Raw genomic sequence first — 26,898 nt, forward strand, 5'->3', positions numbered from 1 at the left:
TAATAGCATCCACTTCTCAGGGTTGTCGGAAAAATCAAATGTGGTTGCAAACTTTAAAGCACTAAAAAATACTTATCATCATCATCATCATCATCATCATCATCATCCATTCCTAAATCTCCTTTTTCTTGTTTCATTGGAATAAATCAGCTTTTAAAGAGAACTTGCCTTCTCTAGGAATCAGTTCTTCATCCCTGCCAACTCACAGTCATCTGTCCTCCTCCACTAAACGCCCACCACACCTATTGTCTAGACCACTTATTCAGCAATTAATCACGCAAGGTCCAGTGACAGCCTTCGCATTGTGCCCTAGTCTTCCATTGTGGCTCAACTTTTCATGTGTGTATGTTTCCTCTCCCCAAATGTATCCTAAGGTTCAGGGCAGGGACCTGTGTTTGTCACACTCCTTTGTGTGTATGTGATGGGGGGGGGAGGGTGTGATGAGTGGGAATGGGGAGGCGGAGGAGGAGGGCTGGGCCTGCTTCAGAGCTATTCAGTCAACACCCACTGACTGCTGATGGACTAATAGATCTCTGAACAACACACCTTCCAGGCCCCACCCCACTGTGTGTGTGTGTGTGTGTGTGTGTGTGTGTGTGTGTGACAGAGACAGACAGAGATAGAAAGAGAGAGAGAGAGAGAGAGAGAGAAAGAGAGAGAGAGACAGAGAGAGAGAGAAAGAGGGAGAGACAGAGACAGAGAGACAGAGACAGAGAGAGAGAGAGAGAGAGAGAGAGAGAGAAAGAGAGAGACAGAGATTTCACTAAGGCTACATCATAATGCATCTATCTAAGACCCTAGGTTCCCATGGGTCAAAACACAGCTTCTCAGCACTGTCCCTGCTGCCAGGGCCCATCACATTGTAATGTGTGTCTAAGTGGAGTCATATTCACTTAAATGTTCTTAGTGTTAGCCCAGAATAAGAAATGGGAACCATGATGGTCCAGGAAGGGAGTCAGGGGAGCCAGGGTCTGGTCCCCATAAGCAGCCGACATTGAAATGCTCTATTACTCCAAGCAAGTCACTTCAAGCTGACATACTATGTTCCAACACTACATTCTAAGGATCCCTCCAGTCTGAAAGTCATGTTCTATTTCCATCAGATCAACCATATTCTAACATTCTCTTCACTCTAACAAAAGTGTTCTAAGGGTTCTAAATGTCCTAAGGTTTCCTTTACTCTAATAAGCCATATTCTAAGACTCTCTTCATTCTAACTAATCATGTTCTAAGGATCTTTCTACTCTAACCACATTCTAAGGTTCTCTTCATTTTAACAAGGCTTGTTCTAAGGCTCACCCCATTCATTCTAACACTATTTTCTAACTCTACCAGTCTTTGGTTCCCACCCACACTCTTGGTGGGGACAGAGCAAGTTGGAAGGTTTTTGAAAAAGGAAGCCCAATCCTATCCACTTTACCTCTGATATGATGAGTCTTTCATGGGCCGAGACGATGAGCTAACCTCACTCACATCTCTATCAGCAAAGCTCAAAAGCCAATTGAATTGTAAATTCCTTGGAAGCAAAGGTGAATTCCCCCCCACCTAGTCTCTTAGATTGGTGGTTAGACTGGATTGTATCTCCTCCCCTCAATCCTACAATAAGTTTCAAAAGCCTTGAATAACCAAACCCAAGGTCATAGATAAAGATCTGGGAAGGATCTTAGAGGCCATCATTTAGTACCCTTCTCAAGTTGGAAGATGGCTTTGGTCTTCCTCTAGTGTCATTCCCATTATGCTCCCTTTCCCCCATCTCCTCCAAAGCTCAGTAATGCTTGCCCTTACTAAGGTATAGCCTCAAAGTAATGAAAATTATCAGTAACATACCTTGCTCTCTCACTTTCTCCATCTCTGGACCTATTTATCTGTCTACCTCAGCCTTCAGTCCCCAAGAAGCAGATTCATCAGATGGAACTGTATATCTGTGGACCTCAGCCTTCAGAGTCTCCAAGGAGACTCATCAGATGAGAGACTTTAAAAAGACATTATAAAATAAAGTACCAAATGAGAGAGCTTGGGAGAACTTTCGAAAACAATTTAAGAACTAGGAGGAACCTTAGAATATAGAGTGTCCAAGCTGGGGAGTGAAGGGTGGTCTTAGAGTCAACCTAATCAAAATGCCTCATTTTCCTGAGGGAAAAAAATAAGTCTAGAAGACTTGCCCAAGACCACATGTCTATTCTAAAATGTATCTCAGCCTTCAGAGGCCAGAAGACATGGCCTCTTAAAATTCTAGCACCCAATAGATCAGACTGACAAGAAAAGCTTCTAAAATCTCTAGTACAAGGACCTACCCTGACTCCAGCTGCTGCCACTCTGGATGGGCACCATTAGACCGCCAGGGAGCCTGCCTCCCACTGTAAGGGGGAGTTAGCCACAGACTTTAACAGCATCTGGGGTCCAGCTGCCCCAAACTCTGTATTTTGTAAAAGCTAGTGTTGAGATCTCTAACCGAATTCCCTGAGGAAAGAGAACTTTGTGTGTGTGCTATCTTTACTTCCCTAGATGTATGTCATTTTCTTCCTCTTCCCCTGCTCCTTGGGCGACAAATCCACTTTCATCTCTCTATCACCAGTGCTTAGCATGTTTGGCACACAGTAGGTGCTTGATAATTGTTAGTTGGATGAATGAACAAGGAGTACAGTTCTGTTACTAGGATTTACCTTAGAAGGATGACTCGGTCCCTCTCCATCAATATGCAGTAATGAGGAAGAGGGCAGGAACTTAACAACCATGGCCCCAAAGTAAGGAGGCTTGGGTTTATTTCTCGACTTGACACTTTCAAGATCTATAACTTTGAATATCTATCTAGGCCTTGGTCTATAAAATCAAAACAGCAGCTCATACTTTGAATACGATAAAGCACTACCTAAGTGCCTTTGTCATAAAGAGAGCAACTGAGGTGGTTATTTAAAAGAAAAGTATTGGGCTGCATTTTTTTCAAGGTTCCTTCCAGTTCTGACATTTGTATTCATTCTACAGAATGTTAGAACAGAGAACATTCTGTATCCTGAATTCTTTTCCATCCCTACTATTCCTAGTTCCAATGTACCTTTTATCCTAATGTTCTAAATTTTGAAGCCCCTTCCAGTTCTGAACCTAGATTCTAAGAATCCTGGATAGCTCTAATTATAAGAAACCACCTGGGAGAGCGTCATATAACTTTGAGACCCACTAGATTAAATTATCCCCAATAACCAAGTCTCAGTTGCAGATAAGTTTTGCAGAAGACTTGGGGACTATAATACAATCTCCGTCAACTTTGATGACTCTAGTCTCAATACCAGATATACATTCTCAGTATTAGAGATTTCTGAAGGAAACACTTATGGGCACAATTCTAAAAGGTAAACTCAGTCTCTTGAAAAAGTTCCTCCCTGCGTCAGTCTGTTCAAGTATACAGTTATGACGGAATTCAGACCGATACATGAATTCAGGAAATTCGGCGTTTTGCTCCCCCTCTCCTCCTAACTGGGCCACATTATCCAGAATGAACATATTATTGGGATGCGTAATTTCTGTCATAAACACAGCTGTGTTTATTTCTATGTGCCGAGCTCCAGACAGACAAGCAGTAGTGTCTGTTTATAACTGCAGAATCACACCTCGGGCAGGAGAGAATCTCCCAGTGACCGAGGAGAACATTTGTTGGTCAGAGAAAACACTGAGCAGGGTCCTGACCCAGGAGCTGATCGCATCTTCTCTGGGGGTAGCTGAATTTGGAGAAATAGGTCATTTCTTTGTTTAGGGAGAATGGTGTAGGGATGTATAGGGTGGGGGTGGAGGTAGTGTGTGTATGGGGGATGGGAAGAAATAGATCATGGGAACATTTTTGGAAGGTCTACCAGAGAACTTTTCCCCTGTCTTGGATGGATTGATCACAGAATATTAGAGCTGGGAGTACCCTTAGAACACAGAATGTCAGAACTAGGGAGATTGTCAGATATGGGACAGGCTACAGAACACAGACTATCAGAGCTAGGAAATATTTGCCTTATAGATTATGTAGTCTATTTTATGTAAAAAATGCTAGAAGTCTACCAGAATACAAGGAAATTTATCCACCCATGGCACCACTAAAGAGAAATCCACACTGTTTTCTGTGAATATAAGGCTAGTTCTGATTTCCACTTAGAATCATAAGATTTAGATCTAAAAGGGACATTGAGTCAATTACTTGTTTGAAGAAATTGAGACTGTGTGATCTGGTAGAGAGAATTCTGCACCTGGGAATCAGAAGAGACCTAGAGTAAAATCCTATCTCTGTTGCTCACTATTTGAGGACTATGAGCAATTTCAGTTCTCCTGAGTCTCAATTTCCTCATCTGAAAAGTGGGGATAATAACATCTGCAGAACCTACTTTATAAGATAGTTGTTCAGCTTCAATGAGAAAATTACTGCTTTGCAAATTTTAAAGCACTATATCGAAGTATCCCAAAAATGCAACTGTAAGCTTATTAAAAATTTTAAAAACTACACTAAGATTTTTGGGTCACTTCGTATAAATTGTCAATTTTTGTTATTATTACTATATTATTATTGTCATTGTCATCTCAGGTCATCTTTAGCATAAGTAGCAGGGATAACATTTATAGATTCATGGATCTAGTGCTAGAAAAACCCTCAAAGGCCATCTCATTCAATCCTTTCATTCTACAGATGAGGAAACTGAGGTCCAGAGAAGAAAAGTGGTCATTGTTGCTGAATCATCAACCGATCCTTCTGATCCCATTTGGGGTTTTCTTGGCAGAGATATTGTAGTAGTTTGCCATTTTCTTCTCTAAATCATTTTACAGATGAGGAAACTGAGGCAAACAGGGTTAAGTGACATGCTCAAAGTCACACAACTATTAAGTATCTAGGAGGCCAGATTGGAACTCAGATCCTGAGGCTTGAAACCTAGAATCCCATCCCCATACTTTTATCTTTCTATCTTTACATCTAGTTTTGTTTCTATAACATCAGATCTCCCCTTCCTATTTAGTTATACAGAACTGTAATAACAACAGCTGATATTTACATATTTATAAAAAACACTTTATGGTTAAAAACACTCTCTCTAATTATCTCATTTGATTATCATTTGATCAACACTAAAGAAGGAATCTAAGTAGAACCACCACCACTTGACAGCTGGGGAAACTGAGGCCTGTAAAAAGGCTGCAAGCTTTCCCAGCAGTGGACAGAGATTGGGGGGCAGGGCTGCTGAACCCCAGCCTTCCTTGCCCACTGCACAAGCTTATAGGCAGGTGAGGCAAATGAGACTGGACTGAGGCCAAAGGGAAAACTCTAGACGGTGACTCAAAAATGCCAAGAAAGGAGAAACGGCAGAAAGACCTGGACATCTTTGCCCAAGGCCAGCGTTGGGACATAATTGGAATAATTCAGGCATGGAAGGACAGCCCCCAGAGGATTGGGTGAAGCTTCAGTGTTGGCTGTGACCAGCTCAGGAATATGTGTGTCAAAGGGAGAGTGGGGGGAGGGTGGAGAGGCCTGGGGCCACTGGAAAAGAATTAGGATTCTCCAGCTGTCTCATAACTCCAACAATAACCGGAATGCTGCAAGCTGTAATGGTTAGAGAGCTGCCGACTTTAATAAGAAGTGACTGTCGGTTCCATAATTCTTACTGCTGGGGCAGAGTGGAAAGAGTCCCCCCTCTAGAATCAGAAGCCCTGGATTCAAATTCTACATTTACCTTAGAAGGATGACTCAGTCCCTCTCCAGCACATATCTCCACCAATGGCTCCATCAATATGCAGTAATGAGGATTAGGCAAGTCTCTCCTCAGTTGTAAAATGAGGTCCCTCCCAGCTCAAAATACTTTTTTTTTTTTTTTTAAATTATAGCTTTTTATTTACAAGATATACGCACGGGTAATTTTACAGCCAAACCTTTTGTTCCAATTTTTCCCCTCCTTTCCCCCATCCTCTCTCCCAAATGGCAGGTTGACCAATACACATTAAATATGTTAAAATATAAATTAAATACAATAAGTATACATTTCCATACAGTCATTTTGCTGTACATAAAGAATCGGACTTTGAAATAGTGTACAATTAATCTGTGAAGAAAATCAAAAATGCAAGCAGACAAAAATAGAGGGATTGGGAATTCTATGTAGTGGTTCATAGTCATCTCCCAGAGTTCTTTCGCTGGGTGTCCAGCTCAAAATACTAATTGAGGCAAAGAAAAATTCAGAGAAAGACAGGGAGACAATGTCTCATTGAGGGGAGCCAGTTGTGCATAGTGGATAAAAAGCTGACCAGGAAGAGCTGGATTCAAATCCTGCCACTGACACATATGTGTGACCCTTTTCGTGCTCAAAGGCAATTCTCTGAGACCACAACTTACCAAGGAGGGGTTAAATAACACTGGGAGAAGTTCTGAAATCACAGGTTTATATTTATTTATTTTTTATTACCTATATTATCTCATTTCTTCCCCATGATAACCCTATAAGGCAGATATTGCAGAGGCTTTAGAGATTATCCATTCTCCTTTTACATAAAGGCAGCTAGATGGTGTAGTAGATGGAATAGTAGTCAGGAGGACCGGAGTTCAAATTTGACTTTAGACACTTAAAATTTACTAGCTGTGTGACCTCGGGCAAATCACTTAACCCCAGTTGCCTAGCAAAAAACAAACAGGCAAACAAAAACCATACAGATGAGGAAACTGAGGCTCAGAAGTGAGAAATGACTTTTTCAATGTCCTACAGGCAGAAAGTAGCCAAGGTGGGATTTGAATCCAGATTCTTGGATTCCAAACTTCCAGAGGAGGGGATAGCTGAGCTGATCCTCCTACTGACGGTGAGTGACCACTCTTCTGTAACTTATCACCTGAGGGATTTGACTGACAGGGTTGTCCAAGATCCCACTGATAGTATGGCAGAGAAGGACCCGGGATCCTGCCATAACCAAGGCCACTCTTGGATATAAAAGGGGTAAGGAGGATTCCCAGGTTACCAACATGAGAAAGCGTGAAGGAGGGAGGGATCTAGGGAGGGAAAGTCCTTCTCCAGAGTCACACAACAAGCTAGTGGTAGAGAAGGACCAGAGACCAGGCCTCCCAATTCCCAGGCCTGGGCTCTTCCCTCTCCATCCCTTCTTATCCCTCTTCCCCTCTCCCTCCCATCAGGAGAAAGCTCCAGCTTTTGGCCCCAGGCCCAAGGGGCCAGTACACCTCCCCCAGCCAAGACTATCCCAGGCAGCGCTTCGGCTCTGAGCCGCCCTGGCGTCCCGGGAGGTACAGAAGGAGCGGCACCTTCTGGGCAGCATCAATAGAATAAACAGCTGTAGCCGTTGCCATCTGGGGGGCTTCCGTGGGGACCAGTGACACTGATGCGGACAGACAGAGGCCGCGCAGATCAGTCAGGCAGCTCTGGACGGGAGACGCGGAGCTTCAGCTGGCTCCGGAAGCTGCCCTGTTCACATTTGGCGCGGGCCCTTCTCGGGTCCAGCCTGCCCCCTCTGGGAAGCCGAGGAAGCCCCATTCAGCCAGCTGACAGATCCTACTGGGAGCTAAGCAGATTTTTCCGCCGCTGACATTTTTCAGAAGCTTTTTCTCTCCTTTCTTGAATTCCCGTGGAATCTGGCCAGGCGACAAGCTAGGGGCCTCCGACATGTGCCCGGGTATTAATGGGACTGTTGACCCCACTCGCCCCTTACTGTGCATGGGCAGCCAGACTTCCACCTCGAGCCCCTCTGCCTTACCCCACTCTCCACCTCCTCCTGTACCACGGAAGGGGAGGGGAAGCTGATCTAAGATACATCCATCCCAAAAAAAAAAAAAAAAAAAAGATACATCCATCCCCGCCCTTGATCCCCCAAACCCAAATCAGAACAGAGAATGGCAAGGGGGAGTGACAACAGAACCTGGCAATTCCCCACCTCTTCACCTTGGGCAAATTAACCAATTACAAGATTGCTGTCCCCTTCCCCCCATTACTCTTAAGTCTCATTAGGTTACAGGTTTTTCTGTCTCAATTCAATTAGCATTTATTTACAAGACACAGATTGGCACTAGAGCTATATAGAAATAAATAAAAAGCAGTCCAAGAGGCTTACACTCTATTAGGAAATGCCTCCACTCTCTTCTTACCCTGATCAGCTACAGAATTTCAGAACTGAAAGGGACCTCACTGACCATCTAGTCAATCAGTCCACTCTTCCCTTCAGGAATCGTCTATGGCTACCTAGTACTTCCCAAGTCAAGGTCTGATCCCTTCCCAAGCCAAGGCTCTTCCCGGTTCAGCACTCGCCATCTCTAGCTAGCCTCCTTTTATCTGACTTTCCTTTTAAATGTATTAAAGTGTATATGGTATATATTAAAGTGCTCTCTCTCCCAGCTCTCCAAACTTGGAATGCTTTCCCGCCCTTCCCCCTCCCTTTGTCAATTTAATTCCAATCCATCTGCTCCCCATCAACGGAAAAGTCACCTCCTTTGGGAAGTCTTCCCAGATTATCCTATTGGTAATTGTCCCCCAGAGGCTTCCTTTGACTTTTGTTTTGTAACTCTCTGCTGTACTTTTATCATGTTAATATTGTATATTAAAGTGCTCAGTACTAGGGTCTTCGCCCTTTTCTAGAGCAGGAAGCCTGGGCACATAATAAATGCCTAACACTTGTTGACAAATTGCTAAACTGCACAAAAGCAAGAACCTTTGATCTTACCCAGACTTTGTATCAATTGATCATAGAATTAAATTAACATAGCATCTCCCCTAGTACCAATACAGTGTTACGGATAAAAGGGGCTTAATAAATACTTCATGAATTAATGCAATCAGTCCCTGACTCTGACTCTGTTTCCCTGATGAATAAAAGGACTGGACTAGATCAACTCAAAAGTCCCTCCCTGCTAGGATATTCTGATTCTAATGTTTCTTCCCGCTCTGGCATTTTATGATTCTGTCATGTGATCTATTACTATTTACGCCCACTTTTGAAAATCCCAATGGGCTATTTTCAAGGTTCCTGCTAACATCGTGAACAATGTGAGAAGAGCAATTTATTTTTTTTAAAGGAACATCAGCCTCCAGAAGTTGGTTATGTACCAACAGAAAGAGAGGGAATGGCTATTGATATAGGCAGATTTCTGAATAGAGGCTGCAGTTTCTCCCCATATCTGATCTCATCATAACAATACATTTTCTGTCTTTATCTAGCCCTTCCTTCCCCTCTGGTAGTGTGAGGGATTTTATCTCCCAAGATTCTCCTGTTTCTTCTTATAGGTGTGGGGAAAGGCTCTTTATATTAAGGATTGAAGATCAGAGAGAGAGAGAAGCAAAAACTGCAGCAGCACTAAACATTTACTGAGGTTGAATCCACGCCCAGGACACTATGTCATAAACTGGCAAGGGAAAAGTGGTGGGAGTGGGGGGTATAATCTTAAGAGGTATTGTGGAAAGGGTCCCATCTGCTGTTCCACCTTGAGCAAATCAATTCCACCATTTAATTTCTCTGGTCCTCAGTTTCCTCATCTGTAAAATGAAGTGACTGGGCCAGAATATAATCCATCAATTCTCAAAATTTTTAGTCTCAGGACTTTATACGATGAGAAATTAAGAAAAATCCCGCCCCTCAAATAACTTTCACTTATGTGTTTTCTCTATCTATATTTACTATATTAGAAATTAAAATACTATTCAGTGGGGAAAAAAATTAAAATGTCTTAGTACAGAAAAATCTTGCAGTTAAGCTAATAGTTTAAAGTAGATCAACTGAGATAACATTTGTTAAATACTTAACACACAGCAGGCACTTAATAAGTGCTTAATCTCCTCCTTCCCCCCTCCCCCCCAAACACTGGTTGCAAGTTTCCCTAGAATCAATTACCAGTGTACTGGTCTTTCCCTGTCTCCTTACTTCCCTACCCTAAGGGTCTTCTCTCAGATTGATTTTTTTTTTTTTTTTTTGGAGTAGGTAAAAGAAGCCATTCTCTGCCTCAGTTCTTATCTAGCCTTAATCCATAAGTGGACATGGTCCCAGACAAACTAAGATCTGGAAAGAACTTAGTTCAAAAAGGCCAAGGGCTCCCACTGTATGCAGGGTTATCTCCAGTCATCTTGATCTTTATTTTGCCAAAGCATCCAGGAGGATCTCAAAGAGTAACTTTACACATCTCTGCCCCACTTAATCCAATTCATTTGCAAGTCTTGGCATCCCTTCATGTAGTCAGTTTAAGAACAAATAACAATTCCCCACCAGCCTAGCAATTAGAGAATAGAGTCCTCAAGGAGCTGGTTCAATGTCTTATGTACCTTTGTAGACATCAAACACAGCAGTCACCAAGTACAGCTCTACCCAATATGGTGCTTCCTCTTAGGAGGTGCTTAATAAATGTACAATGAATCCATTATTGGCTGATTCATCATAGTTATAACATTATTAATGCGATCGTTACTTAGAGCGTGCTTTAAGAGAATGTTTTGGGTTTTTAAAACTGGGAATTAGAGGCTGAAATTAGGTCCTTCTAGGGCCTGAGTACAGTGAGACAACGTCATGGGATTATGTTCCTATAACTGGCATTTAAGGTACTTTACAAGCTCACTTAAGAGCACCTAAATGGAGCAACGGGTGGAGCACTGGGGATTGAGAAATCCTGAAAGTTCAAATTTGACCTCAGACACTAGCTTTGTGACCCTGAGCAAATTACTTAATCATGCTTGTTTCAGTTTCCTTATCTGTACAATAAAATAGAGAAGGAAATGGCAAACCACTCTAGTATTTTTGTCAAGAAAATCCCCAAATGACATATATACATATATTGTATTTAACACATACTCTAACATGTTTAACATGTATTAGTCTACCTACCATCTAAGAGAGGGGGAAGGAAAGGAGGGGAAAAAATTGGAACAAAAGGTTTTGCAACTGTTAATGTTGAAAAATTACTCATGCATATAACTTGTAAATAAAAAGCTATAATAAAAAAATAAAAAAGAAAATCACCAAATGAAGAGTCATACAGGACTAAAAAATAACTCTAATTAACAACAATAAATTCCTTCCAAACTAATTTTCCTGATTCCCATCCTGGGTTGGTGACATTTCCTTTTTATAAACTCTGCCCCTCAACCAAACTGGATTATTCTCCAATCAGCACTGATGATCTTACTTTCTCTAACCTCTGGGCCTTTGCTTAGGTCATCTTCCAGAATGAAGTTCTTCCAAGACTATTGAGTGATGCCCTCTTGTCTATCAGGGATCCACTGAGGTGTCACACTCACCTTCTCTACAATCCCAATCCTCAAATGAAAGGAACATTTTCCTTTTTATGTTTCTTATATTTCATTATCTGGACTCCTTTCCAATCCCTTAAATGTTCTTTATATCACAATTATCTACAAATTTGTTCTGTCTCCCCAGATTTTCTTTTCTTTTTTATTCTAATATTTAATTATTAATTCTAATTTTTTATTATTTTATCCTAAATTCCCTAAGAGTTAGATCCATGTTGTATTGGTCAATAGAAAGGAATATAATGCCCTGCATTCTAACCCATTAATTTAGATTTATTCATTGAATTGGAATTGGGTAGGAGGTGGTAAGGAGGTGAAGGGACTGGTCTTATTTGGAACATGGTTATTTCCTCATCTATGGATAGTTTCTTAGATCCCTTTCCAAGTACTTTCATTCTGTGTTCTAAAGAACCCTCCCAGGTCTTCACATTCTAGATTTTAAGGATCTTTCCAGATTTTTCCCTTCTAGGTTCCAAGGCCCCTTCCAGGTCTTTACATTCTATATTCTAAGGTCCCCTTCCAACTCTTTACAATCTATGTTCTAAGGCCCCTTTCCAACTTTTTATAGTCTATGTTCTAAGGCCCTCTTTCAAGTCTTTACATTCCATGTTCCAAGGCCCCTTCCAAATCTTTACATTCTATATTCTAAGATCCCCTCCCACGTCTTTCCATTTTATGTTCTAAGACCCACTTTCAAATCTTTACATTCTATATTCTAAGATCCTCTCCCAAGTTCTTTCCATTTTATGTTCTAAGGCCCACTTTCAAATCTTTACATTCTATGTTTAATATCCCCTTCCAGCTTCTATGATCCCTTTCCAAGTCTTTACATTCTGTATTCTAAGGTCTTTACATTCTGTGAGTCTTTGGAATTATTTCCTTGGGGTTACATTCACTTGTCTAGGGCCATTACACAGTACTATGCCATTCTCCATGCCCACCCTTCTACTTTTATCATTTCTTCTTAGTCTCTGTTCACTCCACATTTTTCTGCTTCTCATTCTCCAAATTTCTATCTATTCACATATCTGTCTTTGCCTGCATTAACATCCTGCATGTTCTTTTTCCTAGGTAACCCTTTTCCTATCCCATCATGCTACATATGACTGCTGCAAGATTATTCTTCTCTCCAGAGGATTATCTTCTAAATGGGTATCCTTCACCAATGGGGGGAATCTAGACAATGCAAATGATGTGATTCCATCACCCCAATGGACAACAACTTGCCAATTAAAGGGGTAAGCCTGGAGCATCATTTCTGTATTTGAGCATCTACACAACTGTAGAACACAGAAAGCCATCACAGAAGCTCACAATTATTTGGTCTTTTAGGATTCTTAACCACTTTGCATCCGTTTCCTCATTTGATTTCTCATTAGCACCCAGTGAGAAAAGGTGTAAATATTACTCTACAGATGAGCACAGTGAGGCTTAGAATGAGGAAAAAACACCCTGGAGTAAGTGAACTAGAACATGAACTCAGCAGAACGTTCCTATACTTTGTCCTTATCAGAACTGGAGCACATATATGCAGGTGGGAGAGATCGATAGCTACGGGTCTCCCTCTAAAAGAGGATCCATCAATGAACTCCAGCAGTGGAAAGATTGGTCTTGAAAGCTAAGACACCTTCATCCTGCTTAGTCACTGGCGGGTTATGTGATTATAGGCAAACTACCCAGTGACTCAGCGTCATCTCATCATGGGAAGGCAGATAACCATCTATCTCCTGAGAAAGCAAGAAGGAAGAAGCAAGAGTTTTCAAAGGCTTCAAAGTATTTTCAAGGGAAGAGTGATCCTACCAAGACTGATAAGAATCAGGAAGTATCCTGACTGGTTGCCTAGCAGCTGCCCTCAGCCCCACCTCTTCTAGTATATATAAACATTCTCTCCTTCCAAGCTTTCTTTCCTTATGACCTCATAACAGGCAAGGACTATCAGAGCCAGAAGAGACCCTAGAACATAAAATTCCAGAGCTAGAAGAGGCCTTAGAACACAGAGAATGTCAGAGCTGGGAGGGCCTTTAGAACATAGAATGTCAGAGCTAGGAAGGCCCTTAGAACATAGGATGTCAGGGTTAGGGGAAGGGCTTTATAATATGGAGTGTATTCGAATATAGACTACTAGGTTCAAAAGAACATTAGAGACTATATAGTCTGTCTATTTTTACTGAGTTGAAACTGAGGTCCAGAGTGGGAAAACTTGCCTATGGTCACACAGACAGCAAAGTCAAGGGCTGAATAAAATACTACTTTCACTTTTTGCTCTTTCCAATATACTTTGCTAGGATTAGCAGTGATTCACTTCCTTCATTCAGGTGACCATTCCTCCATTGTCTGGATATCTTTCTTCTGTGTTTCCCAGATCACTCCTCCCTCAAGTGATCTATAACCATAAGGTACAACCAATAACAAACGGACAAAGGAAACTCAGGATCCTGAAAGAATATCCTAGCCCTGGATGGTTAATGTTGGCAAAGAAGCCCTGGCTCTCCTACCAATCCTGCTGCAAGACCTATACTTACCACTAGTTAGCTGTGATCTGACTTAGACACTTACTAGCTGTGTGACTCTGGACAAGTCACTTTACCCTGTTTACCTGTTTCCTCATATGTAAAATGAGGTGAAGAAGGAAATAGCAAAGCCTTCCAGTATCTCTGCCAAGAAAACTTCAAAATGGATCACAGAGATCAGATATGACTGAAAACAACTGAACATAATCTCCTAACTCCAGGCCCAGTGTCCTACCTCTGAAAACAGGCTTGAGCCTGGGCTCTGCCATGAACCCTGTGGGACTTTGGCAATCCTTTGGTTTCTTATCTGTGAAATGAGGAGTTTGCATAGATGATCTCTAAGATTTCTTTTAGCCATTCAAATTCAAACCATCAAACACTTCTTAAGCACTTACTTCCCTTATGTAATATTCTTTGATTGGTCCTAGAGAAGCTACAAAGTTTAGACAGGAGACATCCCCTGTCCTAGGAAGCTGAGCATCTGGCATAAGGCTATGACACACAGAAAGATACTTGCAATGGAGTCAAAAAGTCTCTGACTAACAGAGTCAGAGAATGGCAGCTCAACATCCATTCATCCATCCAAGTGGCAGTATGGGAGAGAATTGGCTTCAGGGGTGAGGAAGCCCCTAATCCCTATGAAGTCTTCTCTCCCCAGGCAGCTCTCTAAAACAAGACTTCTTAATCTTTCAGTGTCACATGAGGACTTCCTTGGCTAGTCAGGTAGTACAATGGATAGAGAATTGGACTTGAAGTCAGGCTCATCTTTAAGTTCAAATCTGGCCTCAGATACTTATTAGTAGGGTGACCTTCAACAAGTCACTTTATCCTGTTTGCCCGAGTTTCCTCATCTGGAAGATGAGTTGGAGAAGGAAAATGCAAACCATTCTAATATCTCTGCAAAAAAAACCCCCAACAAATCCAAATAGGGTCACAAAGAACTGGACACAACTAAAAAATGAACAACAAATTAACAAATACAGATTTCTGGCAATTTAATGAATCCTTTGAAAAATGATATTTTAAATGAATAAAATAAAATTTATAGGACTAAAAAGGAAACCAACTATCCTGAAATGCAATTATCAAAATATATTAAAAAAAAACCAAACTCCTGGATCTCAGGTTAAGAGCACTTGTCTAAAGATTTTTAGTTGGAGCTTAGTTCCATTTGCCCTGGGTAGAAGGATTTCCTTTAATGGGAGTTCCCAACCCTAATGAAAGCACAGGGTTCAAATCAGTTTTCCTCTTTGAGCCTTCTCAGTGTTTCCTCATCTATAAAATGGAGCCTTGACTGACCTGCCTTCCAGATCATCAATCCCTATAAACACAAGAGCTATCAATTATGACATGACAGGATATGATGAAGGGCATCCTCAGTGACTGGCACTGGTGCCAGCTATTCATGCCTGGGTTTCCTCTGACATCCATTACAGAGCCTCAAACACAGAAGGTACTCCATCATGGTTTGCTGAATGGATGGTCTCCCAAGCTAAGCCCAGCTCCCCATCCTCCCTCTCAGCACCTAATCCTCAGAAGTCATTAGCCTCCTTGTTGGATGCTGGGTCGGAGCCAAGACAGCTAACAAAATCAGTTCAAGGCCTGCCATGATGCCCAACCTGGCCATGGGGAGCTCAGGCCAAGGATGAGCTAAGAAACAAAGGCCAAGAGGACCTTCTAGAGACATGAATTCAGCCAGTGTGTACCAGGAATCCATCTAGGCTGGGAAGACACAGACAATGGGGATGTTTAATTTGGATAAGAAAAGGGAAGTTAAGAGATAGAGCAGAATCACTCAGAAATCACAAAGGACAATCACAGGGAAAAAGAGCTCGTGTTTACAAAATGCTATGAGACAGTAGTGGTACCTGTAGAGAGCTGGCCTTCAGAAGCAGGGTTCAAGACCTGGATTCATGTCTCACTTCTGACAATCATACTTGGCTTTGTGAGCCAAGGCAAATCATTTAAACTCTCAGTACTCCAGATAGTTAAAGCAGGGTTCTTGACTTGGGGTGTTGAGGGAGAGATTTTAAAGGGTCCATGAATTAGTATGGAAAGTTGGTTTTTACTAACGTCTAACTGAAATTTAGCATTTCCCTCAATTATGCATTTTTTAGAAAAATTATTCTGAAGAGTCTATAGGTCTTACCAGATGGTCAGAAGGGGTCCATTTCTCTCTCCCCCCCTCCCTCCCTCTCTGCCTCTGTTTTTGTCTCTACTTCTTTCTCTCTGTTTCACACATGCACACAATATTTATAGACTCCTGAATTAGGACTAAAAATTTCAACCTGTATTGATAGAGATTCCTTATCTATAGGGAGTTCACTGAATCAGTGAAATAATGGGTTCTGCCTTTCCTATTAAGATTTCCTAAGCATTTCACTCACAAATCTATGACAGAGAAACAAGTCCCATTATCTTCATGTTAGAGATAAGGAAACTGAGATTCAGAAAAATGAACCACTTTCTCTTGGTCACACAGCTGGGAAGTATGGAACTATGACTTAGTCCCAGGTCTTCCAAGTCTCAATCCAAACCACATGCTTTTCTTGGTCAGTTGTGCTTTTCATGACCCCATTTAGAGTTTTCTCAGCAGAGATACTAGAGTGGTTTGCCATTTCTTTCTTCAACTCATTTGACTGATGAGGAAACTGAGGCAAACAGGGTAAAGAGACTTGTCCAGGATCATTCAGCTAGTAAATATCTGAGGCTGGATTTCAACTCAGGAAAATGAGTTTTCCTGACTCCAGGCCCTGCCTTCTATTCATTGAACCATTTAAATGTTTGTATTTATTATTTTTAGGAAAATAAGGAAAAGTGACACAGAGGTGGGTTTCACCTTTATAAGAAGGGCAAACATTTTGTCAATGAGAACCATCAAATGATGAAATAAGCTGTCTCAGGAGGTAATAAGCTCTCTACCACTAAAGGTCTTCAATTGTACTATCATAAAACTATGCTATAAGGTATTTCTGAGGTCTACTAGTCAAATTCCTTCTTTTTATAGATGAGAAAATTGAGTCCAAAAGAATCTAAAGTAGCCTAACATCACATAATCAATAGGTGGCAGATGGGAGATTTGAAACCACATCCCTTGCTTTGAAACCTCACACCACTTACTAGGGATGTGATAAGGGATCCATATTTTGGCAAAGGGTAAGTAAGTACCCACTAGTATCTTTTCTGGTTTGTAGATTTTCTTATTTTAGGACATTGAAGACTTCCAACTTATACCGTGATCAATGGCAAGAGAGGTTACCCTGTCCTAGTTAAGTCATCACAGACTATTAGATCTGGAATGGACTTTTCAATATAGATGACAGAATTTAGAGCTAGATAGCATCTGAAAACATTAACCAGGAAAGGCAGAAAGAAGGTTCATCTTGTCTAACCCCTTTATTTCACAAAGATAGAAACTGAGGCTAAGAAAAATGGGAAAGATGTGTCTAAAATAACATGACTAATAGGTGTGAGGTGGAACGTAATGTGATTCTACTAATTCCAAGTCAATAATCAATTAATCAATCAACCATTTTATAAGAGAAGTCAAGTTCCAGGCTCCACATGAATATATGTGTATGTGTGTGTGTATGTGTGTGTGTGTCTCCCCTTTCCACATCACAACTTTCCCCATCACACTTTTGGTATACCATAGGTCCACACAAGAAATTAAATGGGAATTTTGGAGGAGTTTTACAGAAGCTGAAGATGACATGTTAGAATTTAGAAACTCAGAAATGTACAAAATACATGTATAATACTGCATAATATCAATATCAACATTTTATCTTTTAATACCATAATAAATCAGACTTCTCTGGTACAAAGGGAGGCTAAAAAACTTTACGTAGATTTTCCAGATCATGGGGCCTCTGCATCCTAACCCTGGTATGTAGAAGGGATAACTGTATGTATATGTATACATGTGTGTATGTGTAGACATATATGCATAGTATGTGCATGCATATGTTATTTATAAATGTCGTATGTGGTATGTATATACACAAGCATGTGTATTGCATGTGTACATGTAAATAAACACATATCAAATGTTCGGGTGTGCATATAAATACATGAATATCCATACAATTGGATGCATGCACACCCCAGCCACACAGGACCAGGTTCATCTCTGATCTATGCAATTCTGACCAGATGATTCCTTCCTCCTGTCCCAGAAACTGCTCTCAGGCTATTTTCTAAACTAAAGAAGCCTTGTAATCAGTGCTTTTGGTCTGCTTTGGCTAATCATGGGGCTGGCCCCAAATTTAGTGAAGGGGTAGGGGGAGAAGAGGAGAGGAACAAGGAGGAAATATAGCTCCAATACTTCCCGGTGGTTGAATGTTTTATTAGATTATGGGAGATAAAAATTGGAGAAGATTCCCAACCAGGGAAGCAGCAGCTAGCCTGGTTGATAACGGTAGAAAGGATTTGAAGTTAAAAGTTCTGGGTTCAAATGTGAATTCCAAAAAGGTGTGGGATTCTAAGTGAGTAATTTTTCTTTTCCAAACCTCAGTTTTCCCCATTAGAAAGTGGGGATGATAATATTTATAGTAGGAGAAGTGGCTTGGGAGATATACAGAAGATAAAAGATGATGGGACAAAGAAAGAGCTCCTAGAGTTATCAGAAGAAAGTAAGAATACTTTGAGCAAAGTACTTTGGAAATATTAAAACATGATAGAATTGTCAATTATTACTATATATCTTTAGACAGGGAAAGGATGTCCCTTTCAAATCAGACACTGTTTACAAAACTTATCACTTATTCTCAGTCATTCTTTAAGTATTAAGTATATATGCACCAGACTCTGTTCTAAGCACTGGGGATTCAAAGAGAGGCAAAAGATAGTCCTTGTTTTCAAGGAGCTTGTAGACTAATGGGGAGACAACATGTGAACAACTATGTACAAAGAAGAGGAAGAACTGGATATAATCAATAAAACAGAGTATTGTGGAAGATTACTAGATGTGTGGCAAGAGACTAGGATTCAAATCTCAGCTCTGTCACTGGCTTGCCATATAATCTTGGGGTGGTAAAATGGAGAAAGAACAGGTATTGAGGATATTCCCTCTCCTATCACTCTGCTCTATGCTCATGCTTGGTGGACTGAGGCATTCTCCATGAAGCTGGTGGAATGGTGGGATACAAGCTTGAACCTCTGACTAAAAAAAAAAAAAGGTCAATTAAACCATTTTATAGGGGGAGAAGATGGTTCCATTAGAAGACAATGGGGTGAAAGGTCCCCCATTCATACTAGTGACAAGGGTAATAAAATTTGTATTGTATTGTAGAAACTCATGGGCTGTTCATAAGGACTAAATGAAGTTATACATGCAAAGTCTTTTGCAAATTATAACTTGCTGCATAAATCAGGGTAGTTAGGATTCTTCTTGTCAGCTGAATTTTTCCAGATCCCAACTTTGCCTGTCTTAGCTTCTTTCCTCATGCCATTTATCTTCATCTAGACTCCCCAACTGTCCATCTCTCTAATTGAAATTTGATGTATTCTGTGTCATTCAGCTTATGTGCCACCTCCTCCAGGAAGTCGACCTAGATTCTATTCTCCTTGCCATCTCTTATCTTCCTCCAAAATCACGATTGACACATAAGCACTTCCCAGGATATTTTGCATGTGCTGCCCCACCTATAGCTTACTGTGCATGCATATTATCACAAAGGCCTCCCTCTCTCTAAGTAGATCTCAAGGGTGGAGAACTTTGACTAATTCTTTAGCAGAAGGAAAGGATTCTAAACTTGCATCCAGGACTCCAAAGCCCTAATCCCACTTCTGACACTTTTTAGCAATGAGATTCTAGTCATAAGAGAAAACAGAAAAAATGTTGGATCTGAACTCAGTGGAGACATGGCCTTGAATCTCACTTCCAACATTGATGCTCATTAGCTGTGTGACCAGTTCCACCTGAGCTTTACTTTGTTCGTGTAGAACAGAACACTAACTCCATTTGTACTGGCTACCTGATGGATAAGCCTTAATGAGAGCCTGGTATGACCATGGATCGAGAGGCCTTCTTATAGCTCAAGCAACTGAGGCTCAGGGAGGTTATTAATAATAGCTACCATTTATATACTACTTTAAAGTGAGCAAGGCACTTTACAAATTACATCTCATTTGACCATCACGATAAGCCTGGGAGGTAGGTGCTATTATTATCCCCATTTTACAGATATAGAAACTGAGGAAGAGACAGAATAAGTGATTTGCCCGGTTAGTAAGTATCCAAGGCAGGATTCAAACTTACTTAGGGGGGACTCCCGACTCTAAATCCAATACTCTATCTATTGTGCTATCTAGCTTCCCTTAACACACGGTAAGAGTGCTGGGCCTAGAATCTGGAAAACCTGAGTTCAAATCTGGTCTTAGACACAATAGCTGTGGGTCAGTGGGCAAATCCCTTCACCCAATTTGCCTCAGTTTCCTCATCTGTAAAATGAGCTTCAGAAGGAAATGGCAAACTACTTTAGTATCTCTGCTAAGAAAACTCTAATGGGGTCACAAAGAATCGGATATAACTGAAAAACTAGAAGGAACACATAGTAAGTGCTTGATAATTTTTTGTTGTTGTTTCCCACCTATAAAATAGGGATAGTTCAATTCAATAAATATTTATCAAACATTTAACTCACTAGGATTAAGTAAATGCTTAATATGTATTGGGCTTTGCATTAAGTACTTGGGAGGGAAAAACAATAAAATAAGGAAACAATCCCTGCCCTTGGAGAACTTACATTCCAGAGGCTGGCAGTAGGGCCTACAGCTATTTACAATAAATGGATTACCTGCTTTACTTAGTGATAAGCAAAGTGTCTTGTAAGTAAAGTGCTATTCAAGCATGGGTTACCATTATTATTTATATCCCCAAAGTGTTAAGATATGAAACCAGGTTTTTTTGTCTCTAAGTCCAGCATTCCATTCTTCTGATCTCTGACTTACTATCCAACCCCTCTGAATCTCAGACAACTCTTTGAGATCTATATACTATGGGGATCCCAAAAGTCCTAGTGTAATTTTTAAGCTTTGAAACTTTTAAGACACTATATAATGCTATGAATAGGGTTATGTATCTCATTCAATAAACACTTGTTGAAAGAACAAATAAAATCTGCTCCATTTCCTCTAAGCATGTTCATGATCTTTCTTTCCTCTTTTTCTCTTCCTTTTACTTCTCTTTCTTCTGTTTCTGTCTCCCCTTCCCTCCCACTCCCTCCCCCTTCTCATCTCTTTTTGTCTTTCTTTGTGTGTTTGTCTCTTTCTCTCTTCCCCCCCCTCCTTCTCTTTGTCTCTCTTCTCTCTTGTCCTTTTTTCTCCCCCCCCCCTCCCCTTCCCTCCCCCCCCCCCCCCCACATATATACATACAGAAGATGAATAGAACAGCACAGAATTTTGTCAGTTTTCAACCTAGTAAGACCATCTGATAAATTCATGCCATGAAAGGGGGTTTTGCCCTATTGGAGGATTCCTTAAATTGTTCCTAGCTTTTCTTTTCCAAGATCACACTGATGGGACTAGTCCCTCTCTCCTGAGCTTCAAAACCTTGAAAACTGGGACAAGCTACACCAAATTCAGGTGAAGCAATGGATAAAGCTCCCAGTCTGGAATCAGGAAGATCTGAATTCAAATCTAGCCCCAGATTTGAGTAGTAGCTGAGTAACCCTAGGCAAATTACTTCATTCTGTTTACCTCAGTTTCCTCATGTGTAAAATGAGCTGGAGGAAGAAATGGCTAACCACTCCAATATCTCTTCAAGCAAACAAACAAATCCCAATGAAATCACTAAGGCTCAGACATAGTGGAAATGACTTAACAGCAACAAAAATGGCAAGTTTACTGTAGTCCAAAGCCCATCATCACAACAAACTGGAAGCCAGATCTTCCAAGAAATTTGCTTGCCTCATCCAAGATAGTACAGCATCATGGAAAGAACACCAGCATGCAAGGCAAGTGACCTGAATTTGAGTCTCATCTCTAGTACTAATTGACTCTAGAACCTCAGGGAAATTTCTTCTCTGAATCAAAGTTTCGTCATCCGAAAAATAGGGGATAGGGAGCGTGAGATGGTCTCTAAGCTATCCTCTAATGTTTTATATTCTAAGGCTCTCTCCAGCTCTAACATCCTGCGTTCTAAGGGCACTCCCAGCTCTGACATTTTCTGTTCTAAGGACTCTTTCAGCTCCAAAAATCAGTGGTCTAAGGGTCCTCCCTACTCTGATATTCAGTGCTCTAAGGGCCCCCTCCAGGCTCTTATACTCTTGTTCTAAGGCCCTCCCAGCTCTGAAATTCTATGTCCTAAGGGGCCCTTCCAGTTCAGACTGCCAGAATTTTAACATTCTACATGCTAGAATCACTTCATCCTCTAGCCTATGAATCTTCATGCAGAGTGAGTGCTAAAAATAGGGCAATTCAGTAAAATAAACACCTACTGTGTGAGAAGCGCTGTGCCTACCACTGGGGAGAAACCCTGAGAGACAAAGACTTGGCTTTAAAGGACTTTATATAGGGTGTGGGGGAGGAGGGAAAGCTGGATAAGGACGCAAATAGCTGATACCAGAGAGAAGGAGATAAGCCCAAACCAGAGAGGTTTCTCTGGCCAATTATGTCTAAGTGCAGCAGGAGGCCCAAATGACCCCAGCTTCCACTTAGGGTCCATCCTGAAAGCTGTGGCTCAGAGACCCATCAAGTGCACAGAGCTACATTTCAGATAAGTTCCAAGCCTTCCTAGGACACAGATCTCCAACTCAAAAATAACAAACAGTTCACCAAAGAGGGCAGGGGAGAGTCTTTTTTCCAAAGGTATGCTGGGAAATGTTTAATAACTGCATCTCTTCCCCCCTCCCCCCAAAAAAAGTAACTATACACTTTAAAATTTTAAGACTCTGGGTAGGAAGTGGTACCTGAGCTAAGTCTAAAATGAAGCTCTGGGGAGGAAGTACCTGCCTGGCAAAATTTCAGAGGTAAGAAGTAGAATGCCAAATAAGGCAGTTTGGTCGGAACATAAAGTATGTGTAGTATTGGACAAGGCTTGTTGGTAAATGTTCAATAACCAATTCTTAGGGGGTGGGGGGAAATTTTTACTCATCATATTTTTAAGTTTAATTTTCATTTGTAATATTTTCTCCACCACTTTCTTAAGTTTAGACAATCATCAAAACAACAAACCAAGCCTTGTTTTGTAACATTTGTTGATTTTTAAGTTATAAATGTTCACGTTGAAAATGTTACAAGTATCTTTGCTGGTGGGGCTAGATCTAGTACATGCCCACCTTCTTCCCATAAAATACAAAGTACATTGATGACAAAAAAAGGTATTATTAGCCCCATTTTTGCAGAGGATGAAACTGAGGCTAGATAGGAATGATTTGGCTGAGATTATAAAGAAAGTAAGCCAAAAAAGCAAGACTAGAACATAGGTCTCCAAGGTGTTCTTTCTACTGATCTATTGTTGCCTCTTCTCCTTCTACTCACTTTTGCTCTATTTTTCACTAACGGACTCAACTCTTAGATGTTTGTAGAGAAAGAAACAGGAAGGAGCCTGAGACCAAATGGCAAGAGAGATGTTCCCTATAGATTCACGGTGTCATCTGCTCCTCTCTCCAGACAAGGGGCTGCTTTGTGGGTAAAATAAAAAGCACTGGGATTGGAGCAGAACCTGAGTTCAAATCCTCCACAGGATAAGTATGGAAACATTATAATAAGTTCTATGAAAGTGGGAATTGTTATTATACAAAGACAGCATTGGAGAAAAAGCAATTGATAGGGAACCTGGGTTTATAGCCTTTAGAAGACACAACCCTGGACTTGGAGTCAGGGAGACTTGGATTTCAACACCATCTTAGACACTAACTAGAAATATAATCTTCCTCAGACACTTACTAACTATAAGTGTAACTTGCCTTAGATACTAACTATAATTGTAACTTAGATACTTACTAACTGTAAGTGTAATCTGTTTAGACACTATAAGTGAAATTTGCCTTAGACACCAACTACAAGTATATTTTGTCTTAAACACTAACTAAAAGTATAATCCTAGGCAAGTCACTTTACTCTTTCTGCCTTAGATTTTTTATTTGTAAAAAGAAAAGACTAGATGAAATGGCATCTAAGAGTCTTTCCAACTCTGATGCTTTAGTCCTATGACCTAGGATCAAAGGAGATAATATTGATAAAGTGCTTTGCACAGTACATGGTACACAAAGGTGCTTAATAAATGTTTATTCCTATCCCCCAGCTTCCTCTCCCTATTTTATGTGTCTTTGGACAAGGTAAGTCACTTTCCAGAACCTCAGTTTTCTCATCCATACAAAATGCATATATTTTAGGGAGATAGACTAGATGAACTTTGTATTTTCCATCTTTAATTCCTATCTTCCAGTGGGCACTGTGCCCACTCTTCTGTGGGGCCTGGCCATATTTAAGCACCCCAGCTACCCTCTGAGCTGCTGCTGACACAGACGGACAGATAGATGGACAACCGTGACCATCCACCCTATCATAATTAAAAACATACCCAGACTGCTATCGGAGTGGCCAATTTTCCTCCCCTCCAGCTCTGCTTACTCTAACATAAATAGCAATATTTATGCCAAACTTCTATAATACCGTAAACAGCATAACCTATAGCAGGCCAATCCATGAGTCATTTCCCCAAAGCCCGAGTTAATAAGTGGTACCTCATCCCCATTCTGGAGAAACCCAGAGGCCTGGCCTTGGTCTAAACCTCCACACCCAGATCCAGTGGCCTCCTAATACCCCATCAGCCCAGCAATGGGAAACCGCCAAGCAGCAGGCCTGCTCCTAGCAGACAGGATGGACTCTCTTGGTCCTGGGTCCTTGGTCTCGGCTGTGGATTCCACTGGCAGCCATCCAGGGAAAGTTTCCCAAATCCTCTACTAGCCCCTAAGCTCTCATTAAGTAGGAAGAAATTGAAGTCATGACAGAAAAGCCCAATCTTTCTCTTTTCAGAGGCAGCAACTCAGTTTAATGGTTGAAACAGCATTTGTTGATAGAAAAAAAAGAGGGGGGCCACCCTGCCATAAGCCTTGTGAGGTACAACTGGGATGGGGAGGGTCCTGGTCCACAGGAGATGAAGATTCAGTAGAGGCCCCATCCCTAGGTATCCCATTATGCCCCTCAGAGTCTGACAGACCTGCTTTCTCCCACTTTCTATTTGGGATTAACACCTGGTATCCAGGGGGCAATCCCGGTGGCTGATCACCACGTCTTTCAGGTCATGAGCACTGACCTGGCAGAGATGTTCTAAGGAAAACCCAAGAAGAGCTCCCCTCTGCCTGGAGAAGAGAGGGGGTCAGGCACTGCCCAGTTGGACATGATGGCAGCTGTGAGTTTCATGGGCCTCCATCATGATAAGGAGTTTTTTTGCCAGTTGGACCCTGGAGAGATGGGAGGGAGGGTCTGGATCCTAACACCCAGTGAGACTTCATGACTGAGAGTCTCATGAATCCATCTTTCTGAGGCAGGGTTCCAAAGCAGGACGCTGGGGAGGGTCCTATTGTAAAGCCTAGCCCGTGGCAATCATCACACTCACAAGAGGAGGTCGAACTCAATGAGGTGCCTTCCAGTTTTAATACCCTCAGCCCGAATAGTCTATGCCTGAGATCCCTCTAAGCTCAAACAAACATTCTGTGTTCTAAGAACGCTTTCAGGACTAATATTTTGTGTCCTAAGGTCCCTCCCAGCTCCCACATTCTAAGGCCCCTTTCTAGCTCTGTGAGCGTCTGATTCTGAACGGACTGGTCCTGGGGGTTCCAGTTACAAATACAAGCGCTTCGGCCACCTTAAAGGCTTCTTCCTTATTTGTTCAGGGTATCTTTCCTAGTACCAGGGGCCCCTGGGCTTATTCTCAGGGATATTCTTCTATTAATCACTTTCTCAGCCACCAAACTTTCCTTCCACCTACCAAGCTGTTCCGGGAGCCTCGAATTTGCTCTGGGCATCTCCTCCTAGTTCTCCTCTTACCTCACCCCCGGTTTGCCCACGGAGGAAGCCGGGCGCGGGCGGCTCTCCCCCTAGAGTGCCGGGAACGTTATCCCCCCCCCCTCCCCAAAGCCCCGGCCCTCGCTCTAGCCTAGCGCTCCGCGGAGCTGGCCAAGCTACAAAGCTTTGGCAAGATGGTCCCTTCTCCTCCCTTCTGGTACAGTCAATCAGAGCCTCCAGTGTCCTCCTGCTCCCCCCCACCCCCGCCTCCTTACACACATACATACATACATACACACACACACACACACACACACACACACACTCACATACACTCTCTCACACACACTCTTTCTCACACACACTCACACTCACACACACACATTCAGCTACCCTCTTCTTTCCTCTCCACCGCCTTCGGGAGAGGAGGCTCAACTCCAGACACACCTCCCCAATGCATTGCCACCTGCCCCGGCCCGGAGGAGACAGTTTGCCCCTAAGCAAACTTCGCGGGAAGACGCATGGGGAGGGGGTAAGAGATGGAGGTGGGGGGCGCAGGTTTGGCCCCAGGCCCCGGGTCCCCCGGCCGCCCTCCCCTCGCCTCTCTTCCCCCTCCCCCATCGCACTTACCTTCCACAGCAGAGACCAGGGGCAGCAGCAGCGGCGGCAGCAGCAGCAACAGCAGCGGCGGCGGCGGCAGCGGCAGCGGCAGCGGCGTGCACCGACCCCACAGCCGATCCATTGTGTGGCTCGGCGCTGGCCCGGGGCGCGTTAAGGGGAGCAGGGCCGGTGAGCCATGGGGCCGGGCGGGCGAAGGTAAGGGCTGCTGGCTGGGGGGGCCGGGGGGCGCGGAGAGGCAGACGCAGGACCGCGCTTCCAGCAGAATGAGCCATCCAGAATGGGGAGAAAAGAGCCCGAGACGAGCCAACGCTGGGAACGATCCACCTGCACGGCCGTGCGGGGGGGGGGGAGAGGGGGGGGGAGGGGGCCGCCGAGCCCAGCCCGGCGCGCTGGGGACCCCAAGAGGGGGGCGAGCCGCTCCAGTGGGCCGACGACGGGGCGGCGTCGGGGCAGCCTATGAGGAGGCCGGGCGCCGAGGCGAGCCGGCGTGCGGGCGACGGCGAGGGAGGCAGGGCGCTCCCCCCGCGGAGCAGTGGTCTCTCCCAGAGCTGTCCATCATCCAGATAAAG

General features: G+C 42.5%; 1 protein-coding gene across 2 annotated transcripts in view; it reads right to left on the minus strand.

The window, feature by feature from the left end:
* Positions 1 to 26,672, minus strand: part of EPHB2 (EPH receptor B2) — a 263,109-nt gene extending 236,437 nt beyond the window's left edge. For both annotated transcript variants that reach the window (XM_031962640.1, XM_031962639.1), the window contains exon 1: positions 26,339 to 26,672. In XM_031962640.1, the coding sequence (XP_031818500.1) occupies positions 26,339 to 26,450 (112 nt within the window). In that variant the 5' untranslated portion in view covers positions 26,451 to 26,672. The remainder of the gene's footprint in view (positions 1 to 26,338) is intronic.
* Positions 26,673 to 26,898: the final 226 nt, after the last annotated feature.

The sequence above is a fragment of the Sarcophilus harrisii genome, chromosome 3 (genome assembly GCF_902635505.1).
Source record: "Sarcophilus harrisii chromosome 3, mSarHar1.11, whole genome shotgun sequence".
NCBI lineage: Eukaryota > Metazoa > Chordata > Mammalia > Dasyuromorphia > Dasyuridae > Sarcophilus > Sarcophilus harrisii.